The sequence below is a fragment of the Hippoglossus hippoglossus genome, chromosome 18, assembly GCF_009819705.1.
Source record: "Hippoglossus hippoglossus isolate fHipHip1 chromosome 18, fHipHip1.pri, whole genome shotgun sequence".
NCBI classification, from domain to species: domain Eukaryota; kingdom Metazoa; phylum Chordata; class Actinopteri; order Pleuronectiformes; family Pleuronectidae; genus Hippoglossus; species Hippoglossus hippoglossus.
In genome coordinates, this window is record NC_047168.1 from 10,786,003 (window position 1) to 10,798,626 (window position 12,624).

General features: G+C 41.6%; 1 protein-coding gene across 5 annotated transcripts; it reads left to right on the top strand.

Annotated features, from left to right (window-relative positions):
* The first annotated feature begins 400 nt into the window (after nt 1–400).
* Nucleotides 401–11,930, top strand: acadvl (acyl-CoA dehydrogenase very long chain). 5 transcript variants are annotated; one of them, XM_034569188.1, is made up of 21 exons: nt 401–498; nt 720–819; nt 927–996; nt 2,614–2,685; nt 3,079–3,151; nt 3,260–3,324; nt 3,422–3,556; nt 3,688–3,832; nt 4,008–4,137; nt 4,255–4,380; nt 4,475–4,673; nt 5,267–5,371; nt 5,826–5,912; nt 6,249–6,311; nt 7,619–7,720; nt 8,764–8,861; nt 9,601–9,673; nt 9,878–9,950; nt 10,278–10,350; nt 10,492–10,567; nt 10,727–11,930. In XM_034569188.1, the coding sequence occupies exons 2-21, from the start codon at nt 746–748 to the stop codon at nt 10,862–10,864; spliced, it is 1,977 nt and encodes a 658-aa protein (XP_034425079.1). In that variant the 5' UTR covers nt 401–498; nt 720–745; the 3' UTR covers nt 10,865–11,930. The 5 variants fall into 5 exon arrangements, with proteins under 5 accessions (XP_034425079.1, XP_034425080.1, XP_034425081.1 ...); XM_034569189.1 differs by having other exon boundaries at nt 404–495; nt 723–819; XM_034569190.1 differs by having other exon boundaries at nt 411–509; nt 723–819.
* Nucleotides 11,931–12,624: the final 694 nt, after the last annotated feature.

Below are 12,624 nucleotides of genomic sequence, written 5' to 3' on the forward strand. Positions count from 1 at the left end.
AGTTGAATCAAGAGGAAATGGGTCTCGGTTGTAGATGCGAGGTTAATGGTTGTTAAATAAATCTGGAATGGGATGTTTGATAAATAATCATTTCCAATCATTTCCCAATTTGGGATCAATAAAGCAAATATTGTCAGAATAATATTTAAGGGTTTATCCAATATTAAAAGTACTGGGGAGACAAAGGACAAAATCACAGAACACTATATATATATTGTCGATATGTAGAATAAATATAATAAATATGACTCCCACTTATTTATTTGTTTAGATATGTGTTAGTAAAATGTATACATTGCATAAATATGACAATTTAGAATCTCTTAAATCTCCTTAATGGTGTCGTAGCTCTTTTAAATGTATTTTGGTTCTGTAAATTCTTGGACTAGAACTACACCTCCCAGGAAGCACCGCGGGTCAGGGAAGAGTACAGTAGAGGAGAAATCGGGGGAATCGAACAGTCGACGTCTTCCAGGACCTTGAGGACGTGACAAACGTAACGTGAGCAGGTACTTTAATAACTATTAGGGTTTTCGTTTCGCGACGGAATGAATTAAAAACATTAAAACCGACATTACCCGCTTTATTGTGCGAGGAGTCAGAAAACAGTACGTAGCCTCGCTGCGCACAGAAACAGCCGTTAGCTAACCCACACTAGCCGCTAGCTAGCAGCCGGTGTGTTATTGATCTAACTATCTTGTGTGTTTCTTCCTCCACAGAACAACAACAACAACACATTACAACCATGCTGCTTCGCAAGGTGAGCCGGTCCTCCGCCCTGTGCGGCTCCATTCTCCGGATCCCCCCCGGCCTGTCTGGGTACGTATCTCTCAAAGCCGCCGTCGTTAGCTTCCAGGCTACAATGACAGACTGTGGCGTGTCCACAGAGAAACGAGGACTAATGTCGTTTCTTGTCTGGACCACAGAGGTCACCGTCCGGTCGGGGCTGTGGCGGCGGTGCAAAGCTCCCGTCTCTACGCCAGCCAGGCTGCAGAGGTACAGTAACATTACCCTTAAGTCAGTGTTTACGCTTTAAATCACATTTTAACAGTGTTTACTCTTTAAATTCACATTCCGTCAGAGGTACATGTTGCATTCTGTGGGGTTGGGATGTTCCAGTGTCTGTTCATTCGCCTTGTTTTGGTGATGGCAGTGTCAGGGTGACATAACGCTGCCATCCCCTCCCGCTGGAAGTGGGTGAAGGTTCACTGGTCACGTGACTGGGTTAGTAAAGGTGACACATGTGGGTGACGCCGAGTTTTTTTCCAGGACAGGGTTCAGCTGTTGGAAGATGTCATCTCATCATTATTATTTACTTATAAGCTTTATTTACGTGGCACTTAACAAAAAGCAAGTTTACAAAGTGCTTCACAAACATAGAGACGGGGAAATGACACACACAAAGACATGAGAAGTCTAGGCACAAGCCATATTATACAAATTAGTCTTTAAGCAAGTTTTAAAAGAGGACAACGAGGTAGCGTGTCTGATTCCCGGTGGAAGGTTATTCCATAGTCGTGGACGCCTCACTCTGGGAACAGAGAGTTGATCTGCAGACCTTAGATTACAAGCAGGTATTTACGGCATTAGAAGGTCACTGATATGAGACAGGGCAATGCCACTAAGAGATTTAAAAACCTGGTAATATAAGTTTGAAATCAATATTGAGTGTGACAGGTAGCCAGTGCAGTGAGGGGGTGATGTGCTCATGCTTTTGAGTTTTTGTAAGAACTCTGACTGCGGTATTTTGAACAAGTTGGAGAATTTTATGATAAAACAAAATTGTCTTTTAAAACGTGTCATTCTTCGCTGTTTCACATCTGTTTCGTTTCTTCAGTATAATCATCAGGAGACGCTACGGACTCAGTCTCACTCATGAAATTATTTCCTCTGTGTTAACTTGTAACCCCAGCCTCCAGAAACTCCTGCAGGATAAACTGGAAAAACAACCTTCTGTAAACGAATTTAGTCACAGTGGAATGTTCATTCAGTTTAAGCCCAGCACAAAGATGGTTAAGCTCTTTGCCTTAGTCTTATCATGGCAGGTGTGTGTGGTGAAAATGTTTGTAAGTGCATCTTTAAAAAATAATATTAAGTCTAATTGCTCATAAAAACACAGGTATTTATTATATTTAAGGCTCTGAATTTAAAATGCTTAGCTCTCACTATGACTGAAATGAAGCTGAACAATTCAGTTGAGTCACTCCGTTTCATTGTGATGTTTGATTCTCTACAGTCAATATGACTTTGCTTCAGTCCCTCAACGCTTTATTTTATTTGTATTATACTTTTGACAAACACAATTATATAACAGGTTCACTCCAAGGTGTCAGTTCATGTCAACAGTGAATCATATATTGATGATTCATCTCAGGGCTCAACATAGCAAAGTACACATTAAGATGAAAGTTTGTATTGCCAGCTAAAAGAAACACGAGACTTACTGTAAGATACGTTTGTTATCTCATCAGCCTGACAGGTATCAGTTTATTTAGGCAGCATGTGCAATGGACAGGCTTCTTTTATGTATTTATTTTTTCAGTTGTTGGGCTGAACTCTGTGCACCTTCATTGTCTGTTTCTCTTTTAATTTGTTTTGCTTGTTTCTCTTCAGGCTGTGATAGAGAAGACAGCAGCAGTCGGAACTGATGCTGCCACTAAAGTTGAAAAGAAGATAGTTTCTCATGTATGTTATTTTATTATTATATTTTAAATCATGTTTAATTGTGGCTTCTAAAGAGTATTTTACACTAAGCCTTTGTTGACGCACAAATCTATATTGACCACAACTTGAGAGTTAAATCTTCTGTGGAATGTTTGAGCTGCTGAAGATAAGTGTTTTTAATGATGGGTTCCTGTTTATTTGGAGTCGCATGCACATTCTTTTGGGTGATGCAACTCTCTGTCCTACCAATACTTCCACACTATTCCACTGTGCCAATTCAGGCCCGGGGGGGGGAAGACCGCAAGATACTCAACATAAATCTAAAAAAAACACAGATCGTGGCATGTTTACAAATCTGCTTTAAAAATGTTTCAGAGGAAGAAAACTCAAGTTTGTTAACTTCATTCTTTACAGGAATCCAAATCATTTGCTGTCAACATTTTCAAGGGGCAGATCGCCACTGCCCAAGTGTTTCCCTACCCCTCAGGTAAATCAGAGGATGTTCCTGTTAATATCTGTTTTAAAAGATGGCAACAATTGATGAAATATCTCTGTATAACTTAAAAGAGTGTAATCACTATTATCTGTGCCGTAGCCCTCAATGAGGAGCAGGAGCAGTTCCTCAGAGAGCTTGTGGGGCCCGTTGCCAAATTTTTTGAGGTAAATTTGAAAGCTCATAGACAAGTTTGTCTGATCACATGCTTTACAACCCTCTTACTCACCCCTCACCTTTTGTGTTTGTCCTCCCTGTGAACAGGAGGTGAATGATGCTGCCAAGAATGACGCCTTGGAGAAGGTGGAGGATCACACCATGGAGGGCCTGAAGGAGATGGGCGCCTTTGGCCTGCAGGTGCCAGCTGACCTCAATGGCCTCGGCCTCTCAAACACACAGGTAACGTCTGGTCGTTAGACTTATGGCTATTTGCTCTGTTACACTCCCACATGAGTAAATATTGTGTCTGACAGAGATGTTAACTGGCGTGAGCCGTGTGTCTAACGCGATAATATCCGTCTGTCCATCAGTATGCCCGGTTGGTTGAGATCGTCGGCAGTCACGACCTGGGCGTTGGCATCACTCTGGGCGCCCACCAGTCTATTGGCTTCAAGGGCATTCTGCTTTTTGGGAATCCAGCCCAGAAACAGAAGTACCTGCCTAAACTCGCCACAGGTATGATTCCTATTGTTATTGTCAAACCCTTGACAAAGAAATGTAACTGAGGCTTGATATCTAACAGTTTAACCATTATCTTAATTATTTAATTCACTGGAGGAAAGATTGAGAGCTGCTTATCATTTCTGTTTTGTGCATGATTGACATTGCTTGTGTGTACTTGTCCTTGCAGGCGAGCATATAGCGGCCTTCTGTCTGACGGAACCAGCCAGTGGCTCTGACGCCGCCTCTATCAAGACCACCGCTATCCAGTCCCCCTGCGGACAATATTTCACCCTCAGTGGAAGCAAGATCTGGATCAGGTGAGGAAACAGGCTCTTGTTACTTTCACCACAAGGAGGCAGCACTGTAACATGATGTAATGGCTGGAAGCTGATGTGGAGCTTTGCTTTAACTAAACAACCAATTTCACTTTTCAGCAATGGAGGCCTGGCTGAGATCTTCACAGTGTTCGCCAAGACGCCCATGAAGGATCCCAAAACTGGCGAGATGAAGGACAAGATCTCAGCCTTCGTCGTGGAGAGGAGCTTTGGAGGAGTGACGCAGTGAGCATTGTTTTCTGTTTGTCACCAAGCTCTGATTGTTTTAATTTTTTAATCTTAATGAATCGTTGTCTGTTTTCTCTCCTCTGACTCGCAGTGGCGCCCCAGAGAAGAAGATGGGCATCAAGGCGTCCAACACGGCCGAGGTCTACTTCGATAATGTCCGCGTGCCAGCCGACTGTTTGCTTGGCGAGGTCGGTGGAGGTTTCAAGGTCGCCATGAACATCCTGAACAACGGGCGCTTCGGCATGGCGGCCGCCCTCTCCGGCACCATGAAGGGAGTCATCTCCAAAGCTGTGAGTAAACGACAGGCAGCACAATATATGTAGACAGGAAGGGAAGTGAAGTGTTGTGGTGTGAAGTGTGACAGCAGAGGATGAGCTTCTTCTTCATCTTCTTTTATGTCTCTGCATGTGCTGCATCAAATTCTCATCTGTGTTGTCTGTGTTACACCCCCTCTTTCACCCATGTATGTCTTTCGTTGTGGGTTTGTGGGAACTCCCCATTTTGTAGTTCAGTGTGACCTTTTTTCTGCGCTGCAACTTCCTGCTGAGTTAACTGGCGGCGACGATTCAGATCTGTCAAATATGTCTGTCATTGAGTCAGAAACAGCTTCATTTATTAAGGTTCTTAATTACAAGTACAGAAAAAGAAAACTGCTGTGTATCTGATCATTTTGAATCCTTCGTATTGAACTTGTAATACTGATGCATAGAAAAAATTCATACGAGGGAATCTCTGTCCTCAGTATATTTTATTAGCTGAGCAGCAGAAGCATATGATCTCATGTGCTACAGTAAGAGGAACGACCTGTTTCTAAGGTGAAGCTACAGCCCGTAACTGTGACCTCATTTCTGACAGTAAGCATCATTTCCCCTCTTTACATCAGGTGGATCACGCAGCCAACAGAACCCAGTTTGGGAGCAAGATCCACAACTACGGAGCCATCCAGGAGAAGTTGGCGCGCATGGCGATGCTGGAATATGTGACTGAGGTCAGAGTAACTAACAGTGCTTTTTCTTCCCCTTCTCCAAAAGTCATCTATTTTAACACAGATGTTTAGTTTCAGTTCGCATTAACTACATCTATCTGCTCTAGAGAAATAAAGTAAACACAGATGTATTTATCATAGCAAAATATGTAAATGATACAGTCAATTAATTAAAGCAATATTCATGCATTATTCCCTAAAAATTTTAATGAAAAATTGGAAAATCCCCAGTGTTAAAGAAGAGAAAAAGATCCCCTGGATCTGCCCTTTTAATTTGATTTCAGATTTAATGGGAACTTCCCAGGCCTCCAGAGAGTTTGGTAGAAATTGGTTTAGTAGTTTTTGTGTAACCCTGCTCAAAAATAGAGCAAAAAATTAACCAAAAAATTAACCAACAACGAGACAAGTGAAAACATAACTGACATTGCATCCTCTGTTGTTGTTGTTTTTTTTGCAGTCGATGGCCTACATGATCAGTGGCAATATGGACAGTGGAGCGTCTGAGTTCCAGATTGAAGCTGCCATCAGCAAGATCTTTGCTTCTGTAAGAGCTTTTGCAGCACAACACTCTCATTGGTTTAACAGGAAGAGATGGTAGAGGTGATAATATTTCTCAAGGGGCCCGGCTGTATGTGCTTAATTGCTTCTATCTCCTGTAGTAATCAGCGAGGACTTATATTTGTATTTATGTTAATTACTTCTATTTTAGTGCTCTGGGAAAAAGCCACATCTTTCACAACATTTATAATCTTCCTTATTCTTTGGAAAACTGAAGAAACGGGGTAGAAAGGGAAGTTGGAAGTTTCGAGGCTTGTTTACTGAATTAATACAATTGTTGTATTTGTCAAAGCAAAAACTTCTCTCCCTCCAACTGTTACAGGAAGCGGCGTGGACCGTGACTGACGAGTGTATTCAGGTTATGGGCGGCATGGGCTTCATGAAGGTGAGTGCTCAGTCTACATCCTGCTACATATACATCAGATAACAAAGTAAAGAAGACGCCAAGTGGAAGCAGATACTTCTCTATACAGCTCACAGAAAGCAAACACAATGATTTAATAGAACAGTTGACTTGAACTCTTTGTGTTATATTTGTGCATTTTTCTACAGAAGCGATGTGTGAATCAGTAGCAACGTTTTTTGATGAACTCAACATTGAAAAAAACCCAGATGAGAACTATAAGCATTGAACTGCTACTACAAGTACATAGTTTTAGTAATGGGAACAGCAGCATATGCTCTTATTTTACCAGTCTGGTGTTGAGCTATATTGTTGCTGCGTGCAAGATGATCAGAAAATACTAAATCATTAAATAATTGTTTCCTCAGGCAAGCACCCAAGACTAGAGCGTGCACGAAGTAGCTAAAGATATGTGGGTGATGTTAAGTTATGGAAGTTATGTGAAGTTATGGAAACAAGATTGTTGCTGTTCTTAAAATAAACCAAACAATGCAGGAGGCCACTTCTAGAGCAGACGTGCAGCACAGTGGAAACTATGCCCAATCATGAAACAACACTTGAATAACTGCAGAGGTGGCAACCCTGGTTCATGCTTTTCGTCCTTCATGCTTTTGCAAGATAAGTGTCAAATTAGTTGTGGGCTATGAGCTGTATAAAAGGAAGAGGTTAAGAAACAGTGATACCAACATGATATAAGTTCTGCTCCAAGTTATCATTTTGACTCAGAGTTTCATTTCACCAGGGAGGACCAGTCAGATACATTTTCATTTCTGCTCCTCTGGACAGAATATATCATCTTTGCTGCCTAAAATACAAATGTTGCCTTATTGACTGTTTGCAGCTGCAGTTTCACCACCTTCTTTAACCTGCATGCGTCAAAATGTCTTGTATGTGTAAGATACTATAAGTTTTAATATAGATAATATACAGGGTTTGTCCACAGACTGAAATAAAGAGCAGATTGCAGTGCAGAGTTTTCTCAAGTTCAATGCAGCATGTTTTTTAGAATTAGGCTCCATCCATACTACTGTGTTGTAGCTTCTAAACTCGTAACTGTTTACGGCTGCTGCACACGAGGGTCTAAAACAGAATTTTGGAAATGACTCCGTTTTAGTTTGTCAACGGAAATGCTTAACACTCATGTGGCCAGAGATTGTTTTTATTTTAAGATAAAAACATATTTGTATGTATGTAGCCTTAAATTATGGGTTACATGTTATTGTTGCTGCTGAAGTGTGCACAGGATTTGGTTGAAAGAGAAATGTAAATGTCTGAGTCTGTTTCTGAAGGATGCTGGAGTGGAGCGAGTGATGAGGGACCTGAGGATTTTCAGAATCTTTGAGGGAACCAACGACATTCTGAGGCTCTTTGTCGCCCTCAATGGATTCCAGGTAACATGAAACCCCTTTTGTTGGACTGGTTTGTTGTTGTTTTTTTTTTCTGCGGACTCAGCTGTGGTGATCTGATAACGTCTGTGTGGAAAAGTACAGATGTTCTGTTTAGAGGAAGTGATCTCTGCCATCTAAGACTCTTAACACTACTTCCTATACGAGACACTGCTGCGTCTCGTAACTTTTAAAACGGGTGATCAAGACGCAGCTTCCTTTTTTCTTCTTGAACACCAAGCGTCTGTGTTAAAATTGTGTTTCCTAATGCCAAGTGTCTTTTCATTCTCTTCCCCTATATTTCTTAAAAGAGGATACAGGGAGCATCTCTGAAGGGACAGGGAGAGGAAGGGACAGTTCCTTCCAATGATAATGTAACTTAAAAAATTCAAATGAGTCAAAAAGTTGCTGAAATTGGTATCACTTACTCAAATAAAAGGATCCTAATAGTTTAGTGGAAATTTCCACATCTGGCAACACTGACACCATTTTCCTATTCAAAATCGTGGATTATCCTGTAAATGTGGGGAGTAGATTTGAGGAGTTCTAAGAGGGAGAATGGCATCTATGTCATTGCCATAGAGCTCACAGAACCCCTCTTTGTGAGCTTGAACAGGCAAAGAAGATGCAGGACAGATGCCAACCTAATATTTTTGCTATTGGACTGGTGACAACAATCCGACAGAGTAAACATCCCTGCCAGAGTTATTGATGACACAGTCAAACATAGGCTGTAACCTTATACGGATGCCAAAATGTACCCGAGGGAAGTTCTTACCTTGTGTTGCTTTAAATAACAAAAGAGAAAAGTGCATGTCTCATATATGCGGGTTAACAGGGAAATGATGCAAGAAGTTTCGTTAGCTTGTTCCACAGTGTATCATGTAATATCATTTTTTTTAAAGGTCCTTTTCAAGATACTTCTCGTCTTGCTTTTGATTTCAACATTAGATATCTGTGACTTAATAAGCCACGATCAAAGTTAACACCTTGAATCAATTTCCCTCCCTGTTGATTTATCTCGTGCTTCCCTTTCGGCTTCCTTCTAGAATGCTGGGAACCAGCTGAAGAGTTTGCAGAAGGCCCTGAAGAACCCGCTTGGCAATGCTGGGTTTCTCGCAGGAGAAATCTCCAAGAGAGCTAAAAGGTTGCCACACACACACACTTCACTTTCTTTGTCTCTTCTACGCGGGGGAGAGAGCAAACCTGCTTTAGCTGAAAAAGGGAGATGGAGTCCTTCTCTATTGTTCATGACAGATTTGACCTGACTGCTCATCAGTGGATATTTGCTCTCCCGTAATACAAAAAGTCCACATTTCCAGGATTTGGTTATATTTCATATTCACTTCCTCCTTCTAAGAATTGTGTGTAGAGATTGTTGACTTACATTTATGTATTGCCACCACACAGTGGCCACAGATATCCGTCTTCACTTTTATGAGATATATATATAGGTTACATATACATATGTTATAAATTCTTTACTCCATAACATCCATAACAACTTTAGTCTCTGATGTGGTTGAACAACACGTCATATAAAGTACCTCTTATGCAATTAGCCCGACCCTTTACAAACAATGCATATAGATTTCAGTCATCCATCTAATTATAATCTAATAAATTACATGTGTAATTGCTCCTGCTTCACTTGACATTTGTAACTGCAACTCGAAGCAGCTATTTAGGCTGTAAGTCTGTTTTCTTTGGCTTTGAGTAGGAAACATAATTGTATATTGACGTGTCGGTTTATGTGCAGTGTTTGAATGCCTCACACTGCACAGTCGTCCTGTGGCTGAAAAGATTTAGCGTGCGGACACTGATGCCAAACTGAACGCTGTTGAGCTGTTACCACAACGTGTCTGTATGTTTTGATGTGTTTGTAGGAAGGCAGGTTTGGGCACAGGTCTGACTCTGCAGGGAACTGTGCACCCTGAGCTGGCACAGAGCGGTGAACTGGTACGTTACTGATTCAGCCATTGATTTAAGGGGTTTCCCTATAGCTAGCTTGGAAAGAGTGAGTGAGTGGGTGGGTATCCATATGACAGTTTGTCAGGACAAAGTTTTTTTTTACTAATGGTGTGATGTAGGATTTTTCTTTTTTGTTGCCTTTAATTACCACGTTCCATTTGATTGTATGCGTGTGTTTTCCCCCCTTTTAAGACAATTAAAGCCATCGAACAGTTCGGAGGCGTCGTTGAAGAGCTGCTTATCAAACATGGCAAGAAGATCATTGGTAAGTGTGTGTGTGTGTGTGTGTGTGTGGGTGTGTGTGTGTGTGTGTGCGCGTATGCGTGCATGTGTGAAGGTGAGAGATGTTGTGGTTGTAAGGAATATCCCCATCCGGTACATTTTTGCTGTTGGGTAAAGTCATTTTTATGTGTTTGATTTTGTAATAATGAAATAAAAGAAGAATTCTGATTTGTCCACACAAACCTGCGCCGAACGTTGTCACAATCAAATTCAATGTTATGGTTTATTGGTAACAAATGAGGAATCCTCTTGTCCTTTAGGTGTGTTTGTTTTGTGATGAGTCAACTCAACACGCATGTTCCTGTTTCAGATGAACAGTTTGTCCTAATGAGAGTCGCCGACTGCGCCATTGACCTTTACGCCATGGTGGTGGTCCTGTCCAGGTATGAGTGAAATCAGATAAGAGAAGTTTTAAGGAACTGGCTCTGCTCAAAATAGAAGTGAATGAGGGAGAGGAGAATTACAAGACATGATTAACCCTCTGTACACATTTAACGTTTCTTTAATTTCTTTGTCCTCTGCAGGGCTTCACGCTCTCTGAGTCAGGGTCAAGCCTCGGCTCAGCACGAGAAGATGCTGTGTGACACCTGGTGTGTGGAGGTAAGACTGACGAGGCCTGAAGTGGTTTTAATTCTACATTTAGACTGATTGTTGTTTAGTGAAAGTGAGAAAAAACAATCTAATATTAGTGCTTCTTTGTTTTGGCAACAGCTCTTGATAAATTATTATTATTCTCTAACGCTTCCTTTTGTCCCTCAGGCCTATGAGAGGATCATGCGTGACACCAAGAACCTGCGATCCAGTGAGTCCAGACAACTCTTCAAGAACCTGCGCTCCATCTCTGCCGCCATGGTGGAGAACGGAGGAGTGGTGGCTCCCCACCCTCTGGGTTTCTAAACACACTACGCTGTGGTTTTTGGTTTTTGTCAACTGTGCCAGCTCTTCTCACACTTGATCAAATTTAGATTCATCATTGCACCACGGTGATGACACATCATAGCTGTATTTATGTAAGGCTTTTAACCCAAGCGCCTTTGGACAATTTGCCTCTCACACACACACACACACTCATGTACATAAGGCAAGATCATTTTTGTCTTGCTCAAGGGCACTGACTTGTGGACAGGAGAAGCTGGGGGTCAAAGCTCATGATCCCCTCTGTACGATTAAGCATTCATGTAGTGAGATACATCTGCAACCTCATAGTTTTTATAGAATAATCATTATTTTAATCTTTAATTTGGTTCAGCACACTGTAGCTGCTTTCAGACAGGTACTAAGGGCTGGACATTTTCCTGCAATTTTCCTGGGGGGTGTTATACATGAGAATTCAAATGTCTGATTCAGTCCAGACTTTTCCTGGCAGCCCCTTTGGAAAATGTCTGGAAAATGTCCGAGTGAGCCCACGTGTAAATACAGCAGGAAAATGTCTTTGAAAGTCACAGCGACCATCATGTTGATGATTTTTCCATCATGCAAAGGACGCAAAATTGTAAGAATACAAATATCTCAGGATGAAAAAGAGCTGTCATGCACGTAAGAGATGCTGACGGAGTTGTGAACTTGGAAACACCACGAGAGCTTTTGGCGATAAGGGCCATAACAGATGTCAATGTGCTGTAAACAAAAACACTGCGCTTTCCTCAGCGGAATGCACACGTCATGTCCAGCCTCCTTCACGCTCTTCCCAGGCGCCACACCTTGCCTGAATGTTCCTGATATTCTCCTGTTGTTGTCAACGCTGCGTTCTCCATTATGTTTTATCTGCATTGTCATCAGTTTTTGGCCCTATCTTAACGATGCGACTAAAATGTCTTTGCTAGTTTCAGACCGACTAATTCGTCATTGAGTTTCCCGTCCAGCGGCCATGTTGTTTAAATGGCAAACACACTTGCACCCACCTGAGAACTGTTGGCATGTTGCTACCTCGAGGCAGCGAAACGCAAAGGTGTGATTAACCAACCAAACCTTGTCTGAAGTCAGTGGTGCTGTACTTTACTGGTACTGTAATTTCAAGGACACATCAAGATAGGAACAGGTGCATGGAGTAAATTCACCTCAGATCAGATTTCATTTAATCTGGTGAAACATGAAACTAATGCTGTTCTATTTGTGTGATTACTAGATGAATTTATACATAACAACAATGCAACTCTGAGATTGGAGGTCAGTTAACAGGAAGCTTTGAACAAATCTGTTTTACTTTATACTCAACGGGGCTTTAAAGATCAAACTTAGCCTTTTGAATCTGTACACTTTTGTCTGCGTTGTGTTGAGATGTACATACAGTGTAATAGTTTGTGTACTTTCATGGTCTTCTGCACGCTAAAGAAGCCTTTGCCTTACAAACTGGTCCACAGATGCTGTTTGAAGTTCCTGTTATGACTTGAGGTGAGCTTCAGTTTCCAAATTGCAAGAGTTTACGGTCTCTGCTGAAGGTGACCGGTATCATTAACTGTAAATAGTTATCTGTTGCATCGCAAACTGTATCTGCTCAGGATCCATACAACTTCAAAGGATCTGCTCCGTGTTTGTATTGTGACAGAGCCGCTGTTTGATATGAACACACACACCCGATGATTGAAGAGAGGAGTTGGGATGTTTGTGCAGATCTGCTTTGAGCTTTGTGGTGTAACGACGCACTTCTATCGGGATTA